The sequence below is a fragment of the Wallemia ichthyophaga genome, assembly GCF_000400465.1.
Source record: "Wallemia ichthyophaga EXF-994 unplaced genomic scaffold scaffold13, whole genome shotgun sequence".
NCBI lineage: Eukaryota > Fungi > Basidiomycota > Wallemiomycetes > Wallemiales > Wallemiaceae > Wallemia > Wallemia ichthyophaga.
Window position 1 is genome coordinate 96,949 of NW_008806286.1, and position 24,284 is coordinate 121,232.

At 45.1% G+C, this 24,284-nt stretch overlaps 10 protein-coding genes across 10 annotated transcripts; 4 read left to right on the forward strand and 6 right to left on the reverse strand.

Annotated features, from left to right (window-relative positions):
* Positions 1 to 26: 26 nt before the first annotated feature.
* On the forward strand, positions 27 to 1,936 carry J056_001046 (Transcriptional regulator CRZ1; the record flags this gene model as incomplete). The annotated part of the gene is made up of 4 exons (XM_009270674.1): positions 27 to 135; positions 187 to 1,521; positions 1,569 to 1,754; positions 1,809 to 1,936. The coding sequence occupies 4 exons, from the start codon at positions 27 to 29 to the stop codon at positions 1,934 to 1,936; spliced, it is 1,758 nt and encodes a 585-aa protein (XP_009268949.1).
* A 170-nt stretch (positions 1,937 to 2,106) lies between these two features.
* On the reverse strand, positions 2,107 to 3,407 carry J056_001047 (uncharacterized protein; the record flags this gene model as incomplete). The annotated part of the gene is made up of 2 exons (XM_009270675.1): positions 2,107 to 2,592; positions 2,637 to 3,407. The coding sequence occupies 2 exons, from the start codon at positions 3,405 to 3,407 to the stop codon at positions 2,107 to 2,109; spliced, it is 1,257 nt and encodes a 418-aa protein (XP_009268950.1).
* A 245-nt stretch (positions 3,408 to 3,652) lies between these two features.
* Positions 3,653 to 6,930, forward strand: J056_001048 (putative serine/threonine-protein kinase HSL1; the record flags this gene model as incomplete). Its single annotated transcript, XM_009270676.1, has 3 exons — positions 3,653 to 3,836; positions 3,891 to 4,045; positions 4,093 to 6,930. 3 exons carry the CDS (start codon positions 3,653 to 3,655, stop codon positions 6,928 to 6,930), a joined length of 3,177 nt encoding a protein of 1,058 aa, XP_009268951.1.
* Positions 6,931 to 7,141: 211 nt separating this feature from the next.
* On the reverse strand, positions 7,142 to 10,815 carry J056_001049 (DNA polymerase delta catalytic subunit; the record flags this gene model as incomplete). Its single annotated transcript, XM_009270677.1, has 10 exons — positions 7,142 to 7,865; positions 7,921 to 8,572; positions 8,631 to 9,533; positions 9,588 to 9,748; positions 9,798 to 9,895; positions 9,943 to 10,305; positions 10,355 to 10,431; positions 10,482 to 10,553; positions 10,597 to 10,724; positions 10,772 to 10,815. 10 exons carry the CDS (start codon positions 10,813 to 10,815, stop codon positions 7,142 to 7,144), a joined length of 3,222 nt encoding a protein of 1,073 aa, XP_009268952.1.
* A 73-nt stretch (positions 10,816 to 10,888) lies between these two features.
* Positions 10,889 to 14,451, reverse strand: J056_001050 (Splicing factor 3B subunit 1; the record flags this gene model as incomplete). The annotated part of the gene is made up of 3 exons (XM_009270678.1): positions 10,889 to 11,760; positions 11,816 to 14,386; positions 14,439 to 14,451. 3 exons carry the CDS (start codon positions 14,449 to 14,451, stop codon positions 10,889 to 10,891), a joined length of 3,456 nt encoding a protein of 1,151 aa, XP_009268953.1.
* A 27-nt stretch (positions 14,452 to 14,478) lies between these two features.
* Positions 14,479 to 15,240, forward strand: J056_001051 (uncharacterized protein; the record flags this gene model as incomplete). Its single annotated transcript, XM_009270679.1, has 1 exon — positions 14,479 to 15,240. One exon carries the CDS (start codon positions 14,479 to 14,481, stop codon positions 15,238 to 15,240), a length of 762 nt encoding a protein of 253 aa, XP_009268954.1.
* A 210-nt stretch (positions 15,241 to 15,450) lies between these two features.
* J056_001052 (Zinc finger protein zfs1) lies at positions 15,451 to 16,543 on the reverse strand (the record flags this gene model as incomplete). Its single annotated transcript, XM_009270680.1, has 2 exons — positions 15,451 to 16,059; positions 16,115 to 16,543. 2 exons carry the CDS (start codon positions 16,541 to 16,543, stop codon positions 15,451 to 15,453), a joined length of 1,038 nt encoding a protein of 345 aa, XP_009268955.1.
* A 545-nt stretch (positions 16,544 to 17,088) lies between these two features.
* On the reverse strand, positions 17,089 to 19,068 carry J056_001053 (uncharacterized protein; the record flags this gene model as incomplete). The annotated part of the gene is made up of 1 exon (XM_009270681.1): positions 17,089 to 19,068. One exon carries the CDS (start codon positions 19,066 to 19,068, stop codon positions 17,089 to 17,091), a length of 1,980 nt encoding a protein of 659 aa, XP_009268956.1.
* A 95-nt stretch (positions 19,069 to 19,163) lies between these two features.
* On the reverse strand, positions 19,164 to 20,132 carry J056_001054 (Tethering factor for nuclear proteasome STS1; the record flags this gene model as incomplete). The annotated part of the gene is made up of 1 exon (XM_009270682.1): positions 19,164 to 20,132. One exon carries the CDS (start codon positions 20,130 to 20,132, stop codon positions 19,164 to 19,166), a length of 969 nt encoding a protein of 322 aa, XP_009268957.1.
* Positions 20,133 to 20,271: 139 nt separating this feature from the next.
* On the forward strand, positions 20,272 to 24,232 carry J056_001055 (Rho-type GTPase-activating protein 1; the record flags this gene model as incomplete). The annotated part of the gene is made up of 5 exons (XM_009270683.1): positions 20,272 to 20,376; positions 20,423 to 20,811; positions 20,870 to 21,705; positions 21,763 to 24,071; positions 24,122 to 24,232. The coding sequence occupies 5 exons, from the start codon at positions 20,272 to 20,274 to the stop codon at positions 24,230 to 24,232; spliced, it is 3,750 nt and encodes a 1,249-aa protein (XP_009268958.1).
* Between the last annotated feature and the right edge of the window lie 52 nt (positions 24,233 to 24,284).

A 24,284-nucleotide genomic window follows, 5' to 3' on the forward strand; every position in this document is an offset into this window, starting at 1 on the left:
TGGCCATGGGAGATTAAATTAACGTTATGGAGTCGCGATCAGGACAGACAGGACAGATAGGACAGGAAGGGCAGCTAGGACAGCAAAGCTCAGAATTTGAGAATATTTTAAATGATTTGAATAGCGTGGATTATTGTGGGTAATTTGATTTGGTTTATTAGGCTTATAACTTAAGGTATCGTTTAGATGAGGGGATTCATACTCCCTCTTACGCAGGAAGTTTCACAGAGTCACCATATCTACACTCACAATTCCCTCAATCACCCGCTTCCTCCATTTGCTCTTTTTCACGCTCTAGATCCCCTTCAATCTCATCATACGATTCGAATATAAATGATAATGACGATTACGGCTTTAGTAATCTAAATTTTGAGCAAACAGATCATGTTCGACAACCTACACTTAAAATCCCGGATGAAATCCCAGACTTGCAGGTCTGTGAAGCAACACCTATCGCTAAAACACCGACTCAAGTTGAATACGAATTGAAAGGTCAACCTTTCTCATTCCCATCGAATCAGTCTACTAATAGACCTAGAGCTCATTCAGATTCTGTACCTACATTCGTTCATCCTACAGATACTTATCAAGAGTCCCCTCAACAGCACTCTCTGGGCAAATCATTCGGTCATAGACGATGCAGGTCTGGTGGCAGAGAAGGCGCAGGTACTCCTAACTACGGTCTTCGTCTTAGACCAAACTACAAAGTTGACCAGTCTCAGTCTCAGTCTCAGTCTCCGAAATTAAGTCACAGTTTCAGTGCAAGTAGTTTGAATCCTTTAGACGATATTGACTTGAGTTGGCTTCAAAGTCAACAAGAACAGCAACACTCTATGCCCCAGCAATCTCCATTCAGTAGCACCTCTAATTTGTTTGGAAATGTCACTCATACTGCTTATGATTATAACTACGACAACAATAACAGCAACCATTCCATCAACAATCCTAATGACCCCTATATGCACTCGAGTCCTTACAGTGGTAGCTCATCAAGTCTATACAACAGCCCGTCTAATAACTACCCGAACTCACCTTATGTGGATGCACAACCTGCTTTAAACTCACTTGACTATCCAACTGGTCTTCCAAACAACTTTATCGATCTCTATTCACCAGAAGTTAACGTTATGACCCCACCACTAGTTAGCATTGATTCGATACACTCCTCACCTGCAACCCAACAATCACAACTACACAGCGAACAGAAGACTAGCAGTCCAAATATACTCCCTTCTTTAGTACTACCGAATGATAGCATGAATGATTATGATTATGATCATAAGCCTGCTACTGATGATGCAACGCCTACTGCCGCAACAAGTGATATTAACATGATTGCAATGAGTGCTGCTCGTGGTGGTTCACTCAACAACATGCCTATACTCACATCTAATCCGACGACTGCTCGGACGAGATATGCTTCGAATAATAGGAGAAAACAACCTAGTGATGGAAAAGCACCAAAGGTTTTTGTTTGTGAAGTTCCAGGATGTGGAAGTAGTTTTACAAGGCATTTCAATCGTTAGTGTGTTGTTTATCACCTATAAATATACTCACAAATCACAAAGTCAAAGGTCATATGCGCTCGCATACAAATGAAAGACCCTTCGTCTGTTCGTTTGATGGTTGCGGTCGCGCATTCGCCAGACAGCACGACAGAAAAAGGCATGAGTCACTGCATAACGATGACAAACCATATCAATGCTTAGGTTGTGATAAGAAGTTTGCGCGGATTGATGGTCTTGCTCGACATCGTGAGTTTTAAGTTTTTAAAGTGTTTGATTTCTTCTAATACACCACCACTCAAGACAAAAGTGATCTTGGGAAAGACTGCTCAGCGAAGCATACACAAATTGAGGACTCTAATCATCTCTCTTCATTCTCTTCAGCTTCCACTTCAACAGATTCAGCCAATTGCTATGGCGTATTGATGTAGTATATCAGTAAATCCACAATACTTGTACTATACTCTTGTTAAATTTTAGTTAATGGACAATTTCACAACGAGCTCAAGGGTAATATTATAATAAATAAAATACTATTGTGTTATAATAACAATACAAACACAACAAAACAACAAGTGAGTAGTGAATAACTGTAAAGATCTTACTTGGAACGTGTCGTTGGATTGATTGTACCGGAACGTTTGCGAGTTAAATTGGACTTTGATTGGCCGGAAGGGTCATGTTTGAGGAATGACGAACCTTTGTCTGACTCACGTCTAGCTAGTAGACTACCCTGGGTAAAAATGGATTCATCCGCGAGTGTAACCAATCTGGTTTGAGTATGTGGACTGTGATTTTCGCTTCCCTTCCTGGGTATCATTTGGGACTTTGAACGCGATACATTGTGGTCACTGGGTCTGGCTTGGGTTTTGGAGCGAGATAGGGGAGTATCCATTGGCCGAGATTGAGTGGCTTGAGATCTTGAACGGGAGACTGATTGATCTAGTTTAGGCCTACGGGATATTGACTTTGTTGGTGTCAATTTGGTGTTGATTTCCGGACTAGTGTCGTTAGGATTCTTCAGCTGTGGTTTAGAGTCTCTGGGACGCTTGAATAGCCAAGGTCTTTCGTGGATAAGTGCGTGGGTCTGAATGTGTTGTTAGTGCGGGTGAGGAGTAAGAAGCAACTCACCCTTGACTGTGTCAGAGCTTTAACCCATTCGCGACAAGCGTTTGAGTCAGATACAGCAAAGACGTGAGAGAAATCTTCCTTTCTTTCAAAGAGAGAGTGATTATCCTGACTCTTTACAATAAACAGATGACCAAATAGAGAGTCATCGAAGATTCTTTGAGGTTTTGGAGCGTTGTGGTATAGTTTGGTAAAGGTATAGACGTCGTAAGAGACTAAATTGCAAAGAAAGTGCCTGTCTTTAAGTTTATCAGATTTAGAGAGGTGAAGAGAATCATTGGAGAGGTATAAAAGTCTTTTGGCCCACTTCCCTGGAGCTATTTCCAGCTGTACAGGTGAGGAGTGGTTGATGATGGCATCAGTTGATTTGCGCTCTGACAGAGAATCCTTCAGGTAATTAGGATTGCTATCAACTAAGAATGAATTGTTGTTGTCTATCCAGTTATCCGTTATATCGTATATTTTCTCAAAATTTCTAATTGAGCGCTTTATCTCATTGTTTATTTCATAAACATTCACTTTATTATGTGGATTCTCAATAATGAGCTTATTCGTACTTAAAGCAAATTTTATAACGTCAAGACCTCGGCTGTTGTCTTGTATTTCGTAAAGCACTGGAGAGTTATTGAGGTCATTTAAGTAAATTTTTACTTGTTTTAATTTTAAATGACATTTGTGGATTGGCTGATTCTGCTGTGGTTTCTTATTCCTGACAACTTCATCTCTCTCTTCGATTCCCGAGGATCTGAATTTATGCAAGAAATTTGATATCATCTGTTCAAGGTGGAAGAGCTGGGCAACGGGATTGTAAAATTAAAAGAATATTTTGAAATACCAAGAAAGCAACGTATATTTGATCGTAGAATTACAACCAATATTATCCCTTCATTCCCCTCCTGCCCAATGACCCAATTAGGAATCTAGCTATCTTCAAAGATGAAACTATTCATTCCAAAGAAATTTAACCAAATTGGTTGAAAAATGTTTATTTCCTACTCTTATAAGATACCACTTACTACATGAACTCCCAGAAATCTTCCCCAAGGAAGCCCCTCGCGCCGACACACAACGCACAGCCTAACAAGTCTAAATCACCTCCGTCTTCAGCCTCAGTCACTACCTCCCTCAAATCAGATCACCATCACCCGGAAACAATTGGGCCATGGCAACTAACCAAAACTATCGGTAAAGGTAGTAGTGCCTGTGAGTTGTCTTAAACTTGATTCAAATATTTCTAATCCTTTTACGCGTTTTTAGGCAGAGTAAAGCTAGCCCGTCACAGAAAAACTCATCAGCTGGCTGCTATTAAGATCGTCGCGAAAGCAAGCCTAGCACCTAAGCCAAACACCTCACATGAGGATCCTTGGAGAGCTCTTAGAGCAATTGAGCGTGAAATTGCTGTTATGAAGATAGTAAGTGGCTCAAAAAACCTAAATAGCACCCACTAACCACACCTCAGATTGATCACCCTAATATCACAAGTCTCTACGATGTCTGGGAAACAAGTGACTACATCTACATGATCATGGAATATGCCTCTGGTGGCGAACTATTCTCTCATTTGGTTGAACGCGCTAAGAAGAACGCTGCTCGTGCTAAACCAGGCCATCCTCCGCCTTCACGTGCACTTCCTCCAGATGAAGCTCTCAGACTATTTCAGCAGCTCATTTACGCCGTCAGTCACGTACATAACCTTGCTCTGTGCCATCGAGACCTCAAGCCTGAAAATGTCTTGCTGGCGAAAGACGGGCAGACCATTAAGCTCGCCGATTTTGGTATGGCTACCCTGGCCGGTGAAGATGTCGTCATTTCAAAGCGTAAACTTAAGAAAGGGCGCAGAATGTTGAAGACTAGCTGCGGTAGTCCACATTACGCAAGCCCGGAAGTCGTCCAAGGCAAGCCATATGCTGGCCATATGGCCGATGTTTGGTCGTGTGGTGTTATCCTGTTTGCTCTGTTGACAGGTAGACTACCATTCCATGACGAGAACCTGCACATCCTCCTCAGTAAAGTCAAGCTTGGTAAATTTGAAATGCCATTCGAGCTAGAAGGACCAGTTCACGCCAATGCACGCCACCTATTGCTCAGAATGTTGACCTCTGATCCAGCCGAAAGGATAACAATACCAGAAATCATGAAACACCCTTACTTTACTCGTCTACCACCTCCAATCCCAATGTCGACTGATAGTATTCCAGCTGGGCTACTCCCTCGAAGCACATCCCAGCTTTCTCGATTCAGCTACCAATCTGACCAGATGTCCGATTATAATGACTCTTTGCAAAGGTTCTCTGAGGAAATCCTAAACATCGACGACGAGATATTCAGCAGCATTCGAGTGCTCTGCCAGACTGAAAACGAGGAAACTCTCCGGGAGCGCTTACAGTCAAAGGGCTACACCATAGAGAAGAGGCTCTATGTGCTGCTGGAGCGCTTCAGAGATAGAAGATCACTCGAAGAGCTGGCTCAGATGGAGTCAGGAGCTTCCGACGAGAGCAGGGCATGGGAGCGCAATCAGAAGACAATGAAGCAACAGGCACAGACACAACAACACGCCAAACCAGCTGCACTCGGTGAACGGTCGATAAATACCCCTACTGAGCCACAAAAAGCACACTCAAAAGCCAGTAGCAACAACGAAAACGATGCAACAGTTGTCCTCGGCGAGAAACAGCGTCCCAAAGCCCCCACGCCGCGCAAAGCACGCAAGCCAAATGTTGACGATGTGCCTAGCGAGAGCAAAGGAGATGAAGAGATCGAGCAGCAGCCATCACAAAGCCACCGTGACAGTCACAGTCATAAGCATAGTCATAGTACTAGCCAGAGTCATAGTACTAATCATAGTCATAGTAACAATCAGTCCCAATCCCACCGTCCTAGCGCCGACACACCAATCTCGGACGACACAATGACGCGCGCAGCATCTGTCCGTACAGCATTAAAGAGACAGCCACTGGAAAGCAGCACTGACACGCTCGATACCAAAGTATTCAAGAAGCCCAATGCACATATTGAAGATTCACCAGCGTTGAATTTTGCTATGGACACGCCTTCGTCGTCCTTCGCAGCAAGCATCGCCGCGAGTATTGGACATGTGGATGTTGCAGGTGGAGGGCTTATACCGGTAGCGAACGAGAATTTCAACCCACCTTCGCTCTCGTCTGACAAAATAGGCCGGTCTCGATTCTCAGCCGCGAGCACCGTCTCGCGCCAACGGTCTGTCGAGAGCAAACAGGGGCACACGGACGACTCACCAGTGTTGCCGTCTGAGTCACCCCTACGCTCTAATGTCCCAATCACGAACCGCACGCTGCGCAAGAAACCAGCACCTGCGCCGCTCAAAGTGGACTTGTACGAGTATCAGAAGCCGTTCCAGATCGTCCTCGATGACGACAACGCAGTAGATTCTGACGATAGTGGTGCGAGCAGAGGCAGTAGCAGTGCAGGTACACCGCCACGTCCCATCAGCAAGTCTTTGTCGGGAAATCTCCAGTTCCAGTTAGACAGCGATACCCCACCACCACCACCACCACCGCCTAAGACTGCATTGGACGGGGACAGTAAAACGAAGAAAATACTCAGAGCCGTTCGTTCTTTCGACACATCCGCGAAAGAGCCTCATCCTCACCCGCCTCCGCACCGCAAGCCGAGCATCTTCGGCATCAAGCTTGGCAGTAGACAGTCAGAGCAGGAAGAGGACGACGAGAAGCCTTTCAAGCTGAATATATTCAGCCCGGCTCTGTTCAGCAATAACCACAGCAGCAGTACTGCAGCACATGAAGACATAGAGGAAGGGCGCGCGGTGTCGCCCACGACGCGAACATCGTTTGTTCCACCCAAGTCAGCCCCAGCTGTAGACCAGCAGCAGCAGCACAATGCGGAGGAGGAACATGATGTAGAGCCTACCGACGATTTAGATCTACGTAGAGACACGCTCCCATTCGTAGCGAATCACCAGCCTAAACGTAAGTCTAGTTTGGGTAACATATTCAGAATGTCTCGCACGCGATCCTCCTCAATTGTCAATCCTGCCACACCAAAAGATGAGCAGGGTACATTTGACGATCATCACCTAAAGGCACCAGAAGGGAAGCGTTGGTTTGGTAGCCTGTTTCATCCCAAGACAGCATCACCGCTCAAATCAACTTTCCATTCTTCTCATGAGAAGAAGAAAGATGATTCACATATGAAACCAGTCGAGCATATCTCAGACGAACTCGAGCCCCCAATCAACCCCTTCAAGAAGACAGTCAGGCGAACTAGATCTGTCATTTCGCAACTCACCGTACATAATTGATACTGAGAATGCACCTACGTATACACTCTTTATAATTCGCAATACAACGCTCCTTTAATTACCATATTGATCCTTTTAATTTTGTACCTTCTTTGGTTTTTTTTTTTTTCATTACATGGAAACTTTTAGTTTATCGTAGCAATATTTGATGTTACATGTATGTTTCCAGCTATGCAATCAAATACGTTCATAAAATAAATAAGCATTACATCTACCACGAGTTGTCGTCGTCAAACCTATCCAGCGTGTTCACGGCAGACGCGACCTCAAACTTTGATCTCTGTCTCATATAGAAGATGTTGCAATCTTTGTTAGTGCAGATTACATCCTGGTGCAAACTGCCCTGACATCTCTGACATTGTGTCCACAATCTAGCGAATTGGACTTGGAGAGCTGAGACGGAAGATACCTGTTTCTGGTACAATTCACCCGCTTTCGACTTGCAATTTTTACAAACCGCAGCCTCACTACCCCTAATGGGAGCCTTGCAGCCAAGACAGGTCACCGTTTTAACTGCGAACTTCATCAGTCCACCAACAGAAGGAGTAGCGACAGTAATAGTGCGTGTGTGATCACCTGTGAGCAACGAACCCGCCTTTTCGCCTAAAATTGGTTCGAATATTCTCAATAACGGCTTTGACAGTTGGTTTTCAAGGTAATACTTGGTGTCAATTGGTACGTTGTTCTCTAAAACATACAGAGGATCCTCAGATCTCTCGTATGCCGCTGCTCCTTTGCTTCCTTTGACAATGACATAAGCTACACGATCACCGAGCGCTGGCGCTGATCCGGCATCACGCTTGCGCATACGCTCTGCCAGACAAACATGCGCCTGCTTGGCATCGTACTCTGTCTTGGTGAGAGCTTTCGTAATAACCAACTGACTCATATCCACCTTGTTCTGTAGCAGCTCCGAAATCACATTCTTGGTGTAGCTATGTTGTGAATAAATGGTCAACGGGGCTCATCTTCCATAAAATTACCACTCACTCTTCGGCTGCTTTCACATCACGATCTATCAACATCTTGTGCAGACACGTCGTAATCACAGTACCGACGAGTCGACAATTATCGCGACGGACAGTCTCGATACCCTTTGTATCCATTTTATCGTACTTTTCCAAGCCCGTCCAATACAAACCAGCGTATCTCTTCTTGTTGATGAGCAGATAAGGGTAGTATACCTTCTCGAACTCCAACTTAATAGGGTTAGGGAATTTCGACGATATTACACCTGCAGCTTCAGCACCCAGTTTCATAGCTGTCTCGAGATCCTTACAACCGAATTTGATCATGACAGAGTCAGTATCACCGTAGACGACTTCGGCATCGTGTGAGTAGTTGTTCGACACCTTATAGTGTGATTCTACCTCCTCCTTGGTGCGCTCAATCATACGACGGCCATATGCTGTAGTCGAAGATGAAATTGGCAGACAGGGTAACTTTCCAATTGTAGCACCGGTGAAACCATACACAGAGTTAGCTGATACCTTCAAAGCTAGCTGACGACCATCGAGCACCGCTCTCCTGAAGGGATCCTTTTCATTTTTAATATCCGCTCTTGCACGCTTACGAGCTGAAATAAGATCCTGAAGAACAACTGGCAAGAGACCTTTACGTTTGTCGGAGGTAACGAACATATCTGTTGAGCGTGAGAACTTTGCAAATATTACGGCAGCATCGGGTGAGTACAAACTTACCATTATTTGGAGTCTTGATATAATCAACGCCCTCCTTCAATTGGAGTCGCTCGACGGTATGAGAATCAAGAAGGGTGGTATAACAAAGATTGTGTGCCATCATGATTGACGGATATAGCGAACTGAAATCAAGGGTAGTAATAGGAACATCAAAGTAGCCCCTGCGCGGTTCAATAACAGTAGCACCTTCGTACTGATCATCGGAGCCTTCAACTCTAAGAGCAGGGACTAGATAGCCATGGACTTGAGATTGTCTACATATTTGACTCATTACCTTGATTGATTGTCCCTTAGCGAGCAAGTAATTGAAAGGTACACCTGTGACTCTTGCCATTTCTGTCTGGTTGACTAAACTCATCAGTCTGTCAAGCAGTCTCTGTGGGAGGTAGGCATCCTTCAAACAATACACAGCCAATCTGCGTCTTGATTCAGGCGTACCGTTCTGTAATTCCGTAATGATAGAGTGGTGTACATCCTCTTTCTGCTCGCCAAGGAACTCTGCACAAACGCTGTTGAGTGAGTATGATCGCAATTTATGTTCTCTTTGTATAAGTTGGAGCAAATCGAGCTGAAGACGACCCTCCATGTTGGTCTGCTTCGAGTCTCTGGTACCGTAAGCCTTGGATGAAAAGTGAGATGAGCCAACTTCACTCTTGACATTCTTCATTCTACCGAGATAGGCAAACTTGGTAGCTTTGAGAGCTTTAGCGCGGTCCATCAAATAAGGAATATCGAAATTGGCAATGTTGTATCCGATAATGACATCAGGATCTGCCTCCTCGATGAAATCTCTCCACGCTTGAAGCATTTTGGTCTCGTCTTCGAAACTGAGAACTTGGCTACCGGCGATATGTGCACATGATTTGAGGGTGAAGACGTTTCTGATAAAGGGTTTGGTTTCACCTGTGCAATTTGCATTCTTGTTAATAAATGTTTCATTCCTGAGACACAACTAACCTTGACGAGTGACCATGTTAGCTATCTGGATAACAGGGTCGATGTGCGGTTCAGGGAAGATACCTTGACGACCAGCACATTCGATGTCAAACGAGAGAATACGCAAAGGTGCCATTTTCTGCCATTCGCCATCAGCAGGATAAGCAATAATATCTTTGTGACTAGCGGGGAGAGTTAAAGGAATGTATAAATATGCCACATCCAACGCACTGTATATCAAACTCGAGCTGAGCTTTCGAGACCTTGCTCGCTGATTGTTTGAGGTTGTAAGCGCCACCAGGGCATTCTATCCAGGACATTCCGACGACCTTTGGGGGTGGTTTGAGGTGTACACCTGCAACATACACACACATACCTTCTTATCGATCATGAAACGCAGATCGTAACTGATATTAGACTCGTATGTCTGTATAGCATCGTCGAAAAAGTCCCTGAAGTGAATCTCACCGCGCTCGAAACAGCCGCGAACACGGGTCATGCTTCTTTGATCCACAAAAGTGATTTTGATGAAAGGGGAAATTTCATCGCCTCTGTATCCCCACAGACTGCGTCTATTGTGGATATCAATTGCTGAGACAATAGACTTGCCATTGTTACCGAAAGAAGCATTCAAGTAGCCAGAAAAGCCTTCTGAGTCCTCGGCAGTGAATCCACGAGGAGCAGCAATGTAAAGATATGGGAGGAAACCTGAGACGTTTGCGAGAACAGAGAAGCCTTCCTTGGGTGGGAGTAAGCGGGGATTGCTGGGCACAGCAACAGCCACACACCTGCGTGACACCATGCATGCGTATGAATGGCTCTGCGCCTGGAATTGAAGCCTCCTCAAGATCGATTTGCTGGAAAACTAATCACGTGGGTGAGAAAAGACGCGTGGATGTGGATGCATGTACGCACTAACACTATCAACCATTGGCTCAAACTTTGGAATCCTCGGCCTCGCCCAAACTTGACCACTTTCTGCCGAGGCTGTAGAGAGTGAGTGTGTGTACGTGTGGCATCAACCACGCACACTGTTCAGCATCATCCTGCAGATTCTCAAGAATATCCGCGAAATCGCTCTGTTTCTTATCATTCTGCGAGCCCAATTTGCCTGATTTGGTATCGTCTGTAACCTTCCTCTTCTTGTTTACGGGGTTTCTGGTGTTTATATCAGTATAATCCACTAGCTATTGCCAGGAACTCACTCTATTTCCTCCACCCGGATGTTTTCCTTGCTGTTTACTCTCATATCGCCTTATCAAGGTGCACAACGCGTATTCAGCTTCAATCAAAATGCAAATATAAAATATTTTCAAACAATTTCAAATATGCATAAACAGCGGCGTCCTCTTAAAGTTGTTCCGCGAATTCCCGACCTCTTCCAAGTTGGGGTAGTACGGCACCAGGGCGTCCTGCGCACCGACGTAGAGCGTGTTATAAATCCGCCAGTACGGTTCACGCACACGCCTTGCTGGATGGAAGAGGCCTTGTAGCGAGTAGTAGAGCAACAGACCTGGTCCAAGACCGACTCTCATCGCCTCGATCGCATCCATCACTGATCCAATAACATGCGGAGACACCTCGTATATGTTTGGCCATACCAGATTGAGCATGTGTAGCAATGCATCCTCTTTCCCGAATCCTGCAACTCCCAGTGTAAGATGCTTGATGATTGCCGCTGATGTTTGTCGATGGACGTGGTCTCTATCTGTGATGGAGTCCTCTACACATCCTACAAGAGCATATACGTAATCCTTGGCAAGCTCTCCAATATACTCGCATACCCACGCGAGCGCCTTGAGACATCCATTGCGCACGTTCAAGTCTGGTGTTCTGTACTCGTTCAAGATGGCAGGTATGCAGGTGAATGGTCCACATGTTTCTGCAACAATGGCAATAGCAACTGTCGAGCACACACGCGATTGACGCTCTTGTACTCTCAAGTTGGTCAACAATACTGATAAAACATCCTGTGGTCCGATAGCTTTGGCGATATAACCGAATGAATTAACAGCCGCTCTTCTGATAGCCTTCTTGTTCGCCTTGAGTAGGTCGAGCAACTCGAAACAGATTCTCATCCATTCTCTTGCAGGAACATACTCAGATCCTCTATCAGCAATACGACCAATCAAATTTATAGTTGCCTCCTGAACTTTCTCGTGTCTGTTTCGAAGAATAGGAGTCATACGAGGAACTGTAAACATTGTTAGTGATAAAGCTGATGGTAATAGTATCGATTTGCTACTCACGCAGATCTCTAACAGGTGGCTGCATCTCATTCATACCAACAACATTAGCAATAGCAGCTTCTGCAGCTATGAAACTACCCAATGTATCAGGATACTCCTCGCCAAGACCTTCAAACAGAACGACACCTAACTTGTGCAAGTACTGCTCCTCGTTGCACATCTTTATAACGACAGCAAGACGAGCGGTAAGATCAGCAGCCTGCATACGAACTTTGGCACCTTTGTTATTTAATCTCCAGAGAATAGTGGAGATAATTTGTAATAAATAAGGTTGAACGCGAGTACCTAGTGCACTGACAATGGTACCAAAACCATCAAGCATAACGGCATCTTCAAGTGTCTGTTCTTGGAATGAATATATCATACCATCAATCAATTGAATCTCTAATCGCTCGTCGATATCAGCAGCACCAAGATTTTCGACAACTTTCGTTATTGTTTCCATAACCATTTTACGCATAGGCTCAGATTCATCTTTGAGGCTATTCACGATTCTCCCAACTATTTCCATAACACCACACTTATTGGCGAGCTCAACGGTAGTTTCGACGACCTGACGATAATTTCTCCTATCAAGTGCCATCCTCCTAACCCAGAAATTTCTGAAAAAGTCTGGTAAAACTTCTTCTTTCAAGTAGCCAGGTTCAACACCATCAGTAGCAGCGCATTGCTTGACGACTTTTAACACAATCTTTTTCATTTCCTCATCTGAGGATTGGAATTCACGAATTAAAATAACCATAACTTCCTTTGTATAGTAGCTAGCATACTCAGCATCCATAAGCGGGATAATGAAACCGATAGCTTTGAGGAAAGCAGCGAGAGCTTTACCGCGATGCTTACGAATACCCAGCCAAAGGGGTTTGAGAACAGCATCGAAACTTTCAATACCATATGGAGTAGCAGCTTCCGCGAGAGCCGCAATAGCCAAAGCACCCATCGTTCGTACTTTTTGTTGTTCATCTTCGAGACTGTGTGCGATTGCGCTGACAAGATGACGAAGATGTGGGAGAATAGCGCAACCCATCATGATTGCAATTTGTTGTACAATTCTAATACCAGTATGACGAGCTTGCCATGACTTTTTAGAACGACAAACAGCCTTTAAGAAGGGAAGCAAGGCAGGTATACCCAAAGCAGAAGCGACGACAGAGAAGGCTCTTGCAGTGGTGTTACGGACGTATTCATCCATGTGGTCAATATCAGGTCTCATAGTGGAAATCATGTGGGCTAAACCAGCAGCTTTTGCGAGATTGGAGATGATTTCACGACCTTCGACTCGAGCAAAGTAATCTTCATCGATAAGGAGTGGTTCGATGACGACAAGAATTTTGTGCACGTATGGCCTGACAAGATCATCTAGTTTGTAGAGAACTCTATCGATGACTTTGACGAGTAAATGACGTTCTTGATCTTCTAAAGTACGTTCCATGAGAAGAGGAAGGATTCTATCAAAGAGAGGACCCGCGCCGAGTTCCCTAGCCTTCTCTGTAATTTGACGCAAGGCGGATTTACGTACTTGGGGGGTACCGTTCTTGATCTTGAGAAGTAAGCGCATAATCTTTCTGTCCTTTAGCTCTTCCATGGACAGACCAGGTTCAACGTCTTCACCTTGTAACACTTTACCGAAATATTGAGCGTCTTCGGGTTTGAGGTAGGCAAGAGAGCCAATGCCTTCAATCTCGGTTGGAAGGTCACCAGTGGAGATACCAAGGGCATCTGCGGATATACCTTTATCAGCGATATTAAAGCCAGTGTCGATAGGCATAGCGGACATCATTTTGTGGGCGGAAGAACGAAGAGGCTGGTAACCTTCAGGGACAGGTACGATTATGAAACCGTCTGATGGGAGGAGGATATTAAGTTCTTCATCAGACATGTAGCGATTGCGTGAGTTTGCAGCTTGATTGGAGAATGTGTCTAATCCTTGAGGTACAGCGGGTAAACCCATGAGTGCAGGTGGAAGCATAGCAGCGACGTCAGCGACAGTTTTGTCGTGTTCAGGAGCGGTGGAGGGAGTTTGATCCCATCTAGAGCGACGTTGTTTTTGAGGAGGAGGGGAGGTGGACTGGGTTGTAGACTGAGTAGGTGCTTCATCCCACCTAGAGGAACGTTTCTTTGGAATTTCTTCGGATTTGATTGGGTTAACATGGTCAGAAGATTGAGAAGAATCAGGTGCAACATCCCAACGTCTCTTACGTTGGCGGGGTCTTTCATCGGAAAGTAAATTGGATTGAAATGAATCACGTGGGGGTGTTTTATCGGGATTGAAAGGCTGAGAATCCTGAGAATCCTTCAAATCACTTGATTCCTCCTGCTGCTGTTTACGATCTTGAAGAATTTTACGAACTCTAGCTTCCTCCTTATCAAGTTCGTTTTGACGCATTCTATCAGCGTAAGAGGGACCATCACCGGTAACAAGATCACCATCCCCCCTATTAAATCTTCTATTATGATAATCTGATTGCCTGTGTGAGATTTGCCTGGATTGAATAGTCTCTGCGAATGGATCAACATCCTCATCCTCAATTTCCTTGTTAAATTCATCGATTATATCCTTTGGGGCTGTGTCTATCGATGTCTTAATATTTATTTCTTTTATTTTCCCAATTCATTAACTCACATTCGGTGGACATGATGGAGGTTTCTGATAAACCATGACTATGTCGGGGAATACGGGTAATACGGGTAATACACGCAATATTTGCAATCTACCAACGACAACACATAGTAAATCCATTAGCCCTGCCAAATTGGAATTGTTATCTGCACTTGAAAACCACCAAACGTTGGGTACGCGGCAGCGCGATTACAGTCAACACGACGAATGCACAAATCAGCGACCAAATAAACGCTGTAGAACTATCACTGAGAGATTAGGTGAAGCTGTTTACAATACCGCCGTCGTCGCTGGTGGTATTGGTGTTGCTGCTTATCGATTTATGAAGGGTGATGATAACCAGGAGCAGTTATCTACCCACACCTTCTCCCCTGATCAAAGAATACCAGGTTCCTTCAATTTCAAAGATTCTGAAGAAGATTACGTTGATTTACCCGAAACATCCACCACACCTACAAGAACTCCAAGGAAACAAAAACAATTCAAAGTTCAATCTAAACGCTCTATATACTCCCCTAAACATTCCCAACATTCTCATAAACTTAAAGATTCCAATAAGTCTAGATATCATCACAAACACCAACAATCAAACGAAAGATTAGATAACATGTCTGCTCAACTCTCTGCCATGATTTCAGATGGCCAGAAAGCTCTCACTCAACCTGCTATCGTTGATGAGGTTTTTGATGATGATGTCTCTGAAAATTTTCATATACCATCTTCTTCTTTCACTTTCACACAATCTATACCCGAGTCTCATTCTGATTATTCTATCGGCGATGGTCTACGAACTGCTGCGTCGTGATATTCCAAGTAGATTTCATATTCCAAATAAGATGGCTAGTACAAGGCAATACATGTGCGAAACATTTATAAGTTATTCAAGTTGAGTTGAGTGAGTTGAGTGACGCATTTGTGTCAATATCCGTAAACTTAGTAGACTTATCGATTGTGATAGTGGAAATGGTGTTAGCCGGGGTATAATATCAGTAATCAGAATAACCAAATCCACATCCTAGATTGAATTCTTATACCCCAGACCAACACCAACACCAAAATCGTCATACTTGCCCGTAGTGAAACCCAAACCTAATCCATAGATGGGAGCTTCACTGAATTGGAAAGAGTTGAGTGAGCTTGTTTTGGACATTGGTGGTGGTGAGCTCAAGTTGCTATCGACTGATGTGGATAGTGAGGGTGTTGACCCTGCTCTTTGTCTCTCGCCGATCCTCGACAGGAGAGAAGGAGTGTAGTGATCCGTTTGAGCGTTCTTGCAAGGTGAATGAGATTTATATGACTCGCATGACCTGAATTGCTCATTTGAGTCTGGTGAAATTGAAGTATTTGGTGTAAGTGTCAAGCTGTGTAAACTGGGTGTGTGAGAGTGTGAATAACTCTGTGTGTATGACTGCCTTGGTGATGCTGTGGATGTTGTTGATTCTGCAGATGCTGTCTGTGGGCTCTCCTCGTCTGACGTGGACATATGAGTCGACATGGGAATAGAAAGGGGCATTGGTGGAATAGCACCCTGAGCATGAGGGAAAGTGGAGTGAATAAAGCAACACCTCTTTCCATAAGGACAAGCTCCAGAATGCCAGTAAGTAGCGCATAATTGAGTTTTGAACTGTTAAAAACGGGGTTAGCGGGAATTTTAAACAAATAAATCAGCTCAAACTAACCTTTGGATGCCTAGGAACTTGTCTCAATTCATCTTGACCATGTGCAAATTGGCACTTTGAGCCGTATCTGCACGTGCCCTTCTCTTCCCAGGATCTGCAAAGTTCAGTCTTGTATAGACCAAGCTTGCGGTTGTTCATGGAAGGGCCATTGGATGAATCCTCTGTGGATTGAACAGGTTGCTGCGTAGGCTGGCTCAATTGACGATTAAGAAGAAGCTGATTCGAGTGAATCTGGTGCTGATGAGCTTGTATCAAAGCAAGCTGAGAAACGAGCTGATCACTATCATTATGGCTGTCCTCTATTTCATTGTAAAATATGTCTGGATGTGCATGGTGGAATTCTGGGGGTGAATGGAGCTGATTGTTATATTCACTGAGTGGTGAGAATAGCGTATCTGATGGTGCTCCCTTGATATTCAATATTTCCATTTCCTTTGTCTTGTTCGATTGTTATTGTTTGATTCTAACCTGTTGATCACGGGTCGTGGTATATATTCTTGGTAATTTTCACACAATTTAGTAACTCTAATATATCAAATAAGATTCTAGCAATTTCATCAACCTCTTCACTCCCTAGATTCCTTTCTTTTTCAAATACGGTCAAAACTTTCACTGTTCCTGGATTACTTTATTAATTTATACCTAGAATTTGATGAAAATATTTCATGAGCTTGATCTTTATAGCCTTATATAGTTCACCTGCACACACCTTCATCACTCTATATAATCACTTAATCACACTCCACGTCCAGACTCCATCATCACAACTTTATCGCAAATACCTTGCATCCCGCATAAATTGAATCCACTTGACCAATTCTATCCGCACACTGCGTCATTTCCCTTTTTATATTTTTATTTCCAATTTCAAGGGCCCTGTCAGTGCATACCTTAGATGTAAGCGTGTCTCTGATGCCGGTGTCTGTCCAGTGCCGGGGAGATAATAAAAATACATTTTATTTCCTTAATTACACCTAATCCACTCCATGTGCCCGCTTTGTCCATTTCCCAATCAGTGTGTCCAAATCCGCGAGTACAAATTTACAAACTGAGTTAGCGAGGCACTCAGAAGCATGACGGAGGCATTTAGCAACCGAAGATCTAATTTCGGGTGTGGAATCAGTATACAGCCCGAGTTCGTCGTTGCGGAGGTAACCCCAATGTACATCGAGGACCTGTGCGGTAACGAAGACTTTATTGAGGAGGTCAACATAGGCATATAGCCATCCCTCCTCCGATTTACGTCCGCTGCCGCCCGCTTTGGATTTACCTAGCGAGCGCGACAGCTTGCTCGTCCACGTGTACGACTTGCCTGCTGGTGCCGTTGGTGAGAGGTTGTGCGCGGGTTGCAGGTCTAGTTTCTTCGCAAGCTGTACGCTCACATCGTCCAGTAGTCGGTTCAACTCACTCAGCGCGCTTAGGAACACCTCGTCCTCTACCTGCGCACTCACGAATCGCTTGCCTGTACTATATACATCGTGTAGACCGTCGAGCACCGTCTCGAGTGACTTTACTTTCACTTCTATGTGATGCAGTTTCACTACATTGCGACTGTCCAGCCAGATCTGAGGCGAGACGTACAGGCGTGGCGATATGTACGCTCCTTCCCGGATCGACTTAGCGAGGAGCTTCATAAGTTGGAATGGCCGCCGCGTCGGGTCTATGTGGTAGCACTCGAAACTTGGTTTGCCGCGAGACGGCGGGTCTGGTATGATGGGCTCTGATGTGGGGTATAGGTTGTTGGAGAGTGTTTTGAGTAGCGGGAGACTGTTGATCGCCGGAGGCTGTGGGTGGGATGGGATTGCAATTGCACTCGCTGAAGTCGCCGCGGATGGTTTTCTGTCTGGTTGAGAAACAGCTCTCAGTCGTGGTGCAGTGTTAGATGTAGGAGTTGCAGTGTTAGCAGTGTTAGCAATGTTAGCAATGTTAGCGCCATTTAAACCACCAAGGTCCAATTTGAACGCCTTGCGCGTCTCAGTCTCGAACGCCTCAGTGTCATTACCCCTGCCAGCTTGCTGTCTGCGCTGAATGAGGCTGCCCTCCCCCACAGAGGGGTTTATGATAGGCACCATCTGTTTCTCGCTGAGAGAAGCCATTGAAGATATCCGCGTCGGCAGTTTGTACGACGAGTTGGTCGACGACGACCTCGATCTGTTCATTGGCGGTCTTTGAGGTGATTCGGTGAGTGTTTGGTTGGAATCTGATTTGTGTGGGTGTGGGTTTGTGTGGTGTACTGGATAACCCGGATAACCCGGATACGCACGCTGATCACCTCCGTCACCTGCACCACCCGCATCCAGCGGTGAGCCAGGCTGAATAGAGATGGAGGGCGTGGTAGCATGGCTCGCCTTGCGTGACTGTGGCTGTGGCTGCTGGTGGTAGGTTGTGGAGAGACACGACGAGGCTGTGGAATTAGACAGTGGTTGCTGTGGGGAGGCTGAGTGCTGTGAGGCATCCAAATCGCGTGTATTACGCCCATCAATGGCGTCATGAGTGGTATCAGTGGTATCTGCGTTGTCTACGTTGTCTGCGCCGTTTACGGCATTGCCCCTAGTATCTAACAAGACCTCTAGCAGCCTTATCCTGTCTTTGTAAGTCTCGTGGATAATTTTCAGTCTGCGCGCCTCCTCTAGTCGCCTATGCGTTGGATTGTGCTGCTCGAACTCTGATTTGTTCTCAGAATCGACACGATGCATGACACACTCAAGCAAAGCCATTGCCTGCTTATAGGCGGATAGGGCGTTGTAGAAATCGTTGTCCTTGTCCAAATTCACAGCTGTGTTCGCTAGGCTGAGCGCGTTATTGAGCATTTGCCGTGAAGAAGTTCTCTTTGGTGAGTGCGTGGGTGAGTGTGAGGGTGAGTGTGTGGGTGTGTGTGTGTTGGTGGCTGTGAACGTATCGGCATTCGAATACGCTTTCCCCAATTCTGATAACGGGTTCTTCTGAATTTTCATCTAGATAAAACAACTCAAAGCCATACGAATGTCTCGTAAATGTACAAAATAAAAATAAATAATAAAATCGATTTATCATCGAATCGCCTTGTAGTTTATGCAGCCCACTCCGGTCTAGGCGTTATGTCCCTCGCGATCAACCACCCAAGCCTCGTCTCCCAGTTCTGACGAAGATTGATGAGATCCACTTGACATGAGTGATTGAATCCAAGTGGCTTGTCTGGACCGCTCTTGCAAATTTCATCCAACCCTTTGGCCCAGTTGTTCACCACCGAAGAGCTAAACATACCACCTTCCCTATTAACCATTGCATCCACCACTTCAAACCAATCTGACCATATCTTTCTCAGTTTATCCCATAAACCACTCAATGATTGTGGTATTTCATCGTTGGTGAGTGTAGGTAAGCGTGATATTACCTTGATAAACTCTACAGTCGTTGGCTGTATCGCGATAAACTTATCAGTCACATGTACACCATTTGATGTAAAGAAAGGCAGATAAGTTGAAATGACCTTTGTCCAATTGGATATTGGCCCTTTCAACCTACTGAGTGTGTAAGTTGGACGTGAATGTCCAATTGGAATGCTTTGTATAATATTGCACGTTGAGTCGTTTAATGCGTTTAAATAAGTTGATATCGTTGGTTGTGGTATTTTGTTCATTATCAGATGCTTTATTGAGGGTTCTTGATTTATTACGTTATTCATTACGTTTAATAGGCTTTCACGGGGAAGTGAGGCCAATAATACGCCAACATCCCCTTCCTCGCTCTCAACATTTGTATTCAAAGTCGATTTAACCTTCTTCAGTGTCCTCACAGGCCTATTCTCACCATCGTCATCACCTATAGACATCTTTGTATCCTCCTCATCGTTGAATTCTCTTTTTTTTAAACTTTTTTTGAGAGTGCTGGGTTGGTGTTGTTTGGTAGGTGTAGAAGCAGATCCAGATGCAGATGATATGCTATTGCCCCCGCCAAAGCTGAATCCTAATGATGAATACAGTGGCGAGCTTGGGAATGGGATTTGTTGATGATTTGGTGAACTGTAAGTCGCTGCCATTGGTTGTGTTGTTGGTGGAATTAGTTTAACCAGCCTTGACGGTTTGTTGGCTGAGAATAGTGTTGTATAAAATAAAAATATAAAAATTAATTAATTTACATCTCAGTTACCTCGTTTCACGCTCTCAAAGCTGTCACCAATGACGATTGAAATATCCGCAACACATCCACAGCCAACGCATCCAGGCTTAATCAGAGTCGTGAAATGCCCAGGCGAATATATGTCATACGCTGTAGCTGATAGAGTTAGTTTGTGATTTTTATTCGTTCAAAGTCATAATTCCACCACAGGATATAGAGAAGAATCAAGTGCTTTCCTACCTAGACAAGGCGACGCTTGCAAAAAACGCGTATACTTCAGTACAAGTTTCTCCTACTGAACACATTGAATTGAATAGTGATTTGGTTTACATAAATCACAGCTGTGAGCCAAATGTCGCGTTTGTTGTCGGTATTGGCGGCGGTGTACACGATTATTACTTGAAATCACTCAAGAATATTTCAAAGGGCGAAGCTTTGGAATTCTTCTACCCATCCACTGAATATTCCATGTCGCAGCCATTCAAATGTTTGTGCAATACAAAGTCGTGTTTAGGGGAGATAAAGGGGGCTGAATCTATTGATAAGGATACACTCAATCAATTCCCCCTCAACGACCACATTAAATTGTTAAAATCTTTGTAAATTCCCCTTGGTCAATTACCACCATCATCTAAATCCCATGGACTCTGAACTCAGTCCTAGTATTTTAAATCCCCCGCAATCCCCACAGTCTCCACAATCTATTCAAATATGCCATCAATGTAATCTCCCTATGTCTGGTCAGTTTGTTAGAGCCTTGGGTAACATCTACCATCTCGACTGCTTCAAATGCCACGATTGCGGCGTCATCGTTGCCAATAAGTTCTTCCCCATCCAATCCAAGGACGGCATTTCCTCACATCCCCTCTGCGAAACTCACTATTTCCGCCGCCTCGACTTGATTTGCGCTAACTGCGATATGGCACTGCGCGGTTCGTATATTACCGCATGCGGAAAGAAATACCACACAAATCATTTCACTTGCTCAATCTGTAATTTAGTCTTTGGTCCAAAGGATTCTTACTACGAGCATCAATCTCATGTATACTGCCACTTCCACTACTCAACTCGCTTCGCCATCAAATGCTCTGGCTGTAAAACCGCTATCCTCAAACAATTCGTCGAAATTAATCGAAATTCTATCAACGAACATTGGCATCCTGAGTGCTACATGATCAACAAGTTTTGGAACGTTAAAATTGCTCGTCCAAATTCTATAACCCTATCTCCACTCGATGAAGAAGCACTGGAATCCCCTCTAGCTCTCATAGATAAGCAAAAAAGAATGGAAGAACATGTCTTCCGTATTTGGACTGTTTTATCCGCTTTCGAAGAATCCTCTGCTGCTTGCATTTCTGAAATGCTTAGACATGTTTCAACCGGCGCTTACATTACTGCCGTTAGAATGGCTGGCAAGTTTATCATTCACGTCGAAGTTTTATTCGCTGCAATGGATAAAATCGAAGATTCTTTTCTTAAAGAGGACATTAAGAGTGTGTTTTACTTTTTTAATCTCTCTTACTCTCCACTAACCAATCACTCCCTCACAGGTCCTTCACATTACCGCGAAGCTCGCATGCTATGTCGCAAAACTGTTTCCTTCCTTTCCATCCTCTCACACACCCACGAAGCTGGCTCACGTAGGATGGGTATCACCAAAGAATTGCTATCGCTTGTTACCGGCCTCGCTCACTACCTCAAAATCCTTATTAGGATTGCTTTGACCGCTTCTTTAAAGCTAGATCGTGATTATACGGACATTGAAGCCCTACCTGCTTTTCTCGACAAGCTTTCTCTTCTCCTTCAAGACCCTATCTCATCCGCACAACATGACAATCCCAACGATGACCGTTATCTTAAGCAAGTCCCCTACGGCTACAAATCCATGTCTATCTCCTCCAAGAAATCTTCCATCGTAGGCAGAGGTATATCATCAGAAAATCCCACCGATCTTTGTTTCGCTTGCAATATGACAGTTGAAGATGACTGTATTAAATTTGGTACGTCGTTAAGGTGGACATTGGACTGTTTCCGTTGCGATGGTTGTCACCGCCGACCCATCCTACCAATACGCTCCGTGCGTGACAGACAGAAGGACCGCGAGCGTCAAAGAGACAAGCGCAAGGAGCAAGCTGCAGAGTCAGGATTGGCGTACGAGAGTTCGACTGACTACGATTCAGATATTGCAAAGTTGGAAAGGGCGGGTACGTCAGACGGAGGACGCCGCCTTGCCATTGAGGAGTACTACTTGTCGAGACCTGAGCCGGCTACTCTGTCTATACCACCAGGTGCATCTAACAGGGCTGTGCTTGCTGCGGAGAAAGCTGCTACCAAGGTTGTTTGCACGTCATGCAAGCACACCGTAACTTATGCAGAGAGAGGCTTCACGTTTGCGACCAAACTGGAACAGTATTCTTACCTACTCAACGTCGGTCTTACACGCCTCTTTATGGTTCTCAAGACTAGGGGTGTTGTGCCCTCGAAACCAAGAAGCGGCGGTCTGGATTCCAAGACAAATGAGTCTGAGAAAGCGTTGGAGATGGCTGACGAGCAGAAGAAGAGAGATCGCGAAGCCCAGAATGCATCCAAGGAGGTGTACGATAGCTGGCGCGACAGTTCGGAGCTGAAGAGGATACGTCCACAAGAGTTGGAGCTGGATAGGAAGCTGTCAGCAACAGCACGCCTACCGAGGAGATCGACTGTGGTTGAGTCGCCTATTGGCAGTTCAGCCGTGCCATCCGACCTTTTCCCGTCGCCCTTGAACGACAATCCACCCGTGCAGGAGGCTGAAGTGCAGCCCTCGCATCCTGTCCTCACCATTAAGCCTGAGACGGGTGTGCGCATCGTCCACGAAAACGCCCCCAACGTCATCTCAGAACTCAAGCCGCAGTTCTCTAAGCGGGACGACAACGAGATTGTCTATACATCACAGACGGATAAGTCTTACGACAGCGATGCCGTGTCGTTGGTAGACATGCCACAGATTATGGAGGCGAACCAGGCGCGCGAGCAGAGGAAGTCGCTGTCGCGGGCGAGCAAGAATATACTCATGACTGAGTTATCATCGCTAGAAGCGCTCGTTGTGAAACACGCCGCACTCTATCTGCTCGAGCGGTCGGAGATGTCAAAGCACATTGAGAACCTTGACGACCTGCTCGACTTGGTGGAACAGAAGAAGGCGAATACATTCTGGGGCAAGTTCTTCAAACCGAAGAAGGAGCAGAAGAAGACGGGTATTTTGGGTTGCACGCTTGATCAGCTGGTCGAGAGGTCGGGCGTGAAGACGCAAATGACGAATGGGTCATATAGATTAACCATACCACAGCTCTTCGACGACCTTCTCATGGCTATGCGCCAGGTGGATATGTCTGTAGAAGGGGTGTTTAGAAAGAATGGGAATATACGGAAGCTGCGCGAGTTGGTGGAGGCTATTGATAAGGAAGTCTATACTGGTAATTTGACTGAAGAGTCGCCCGTGCAGCTGGCTGCGCTGCTCAAGAAGTTCCTCGCTGGGCTGGGTGATCCTATTTTCCCACACAAGCTGTACAAGCTGTACACTAACTTGCAATTGGAGATAGTGGACGAGACTACGCGCAAGAGGATACTACATCTGCTCATCACACTCTTGCCAAAGTCACACAGGGACCTGCTCGAAGTACTCTTTGTGTTTCTGAGATGGGTGGCATCGTTCAGCCACGTCGACGAGGAGACGGGGTCAAAGATGGACATACAGAACCTTGCAATAACAATCGCACCCTCGGTGCTATACCCGCCTCACAGCCCATATAATCGTGAAGATACGATCATTTGCAACAGGTCGATTGCAGAATACCTCGAAGACCAGGATGACTTCTGCTGCGTGGGTGTGGAGTTGCTGTTCGGAGTGAGATAGACTAACACGAAATAAAGGTACCAGCAGAAATACTGCCGATCTTACACGACCATGAACTGTTTTCTTTTACATCGTCAGAGATATCACGTAAGGATATCAGGAGAAGGTGTGAGCAGATATTTAATTGAATGGGAATCCACCTACTGCTACTAATACCACCCAAAATACACTAATAAATTA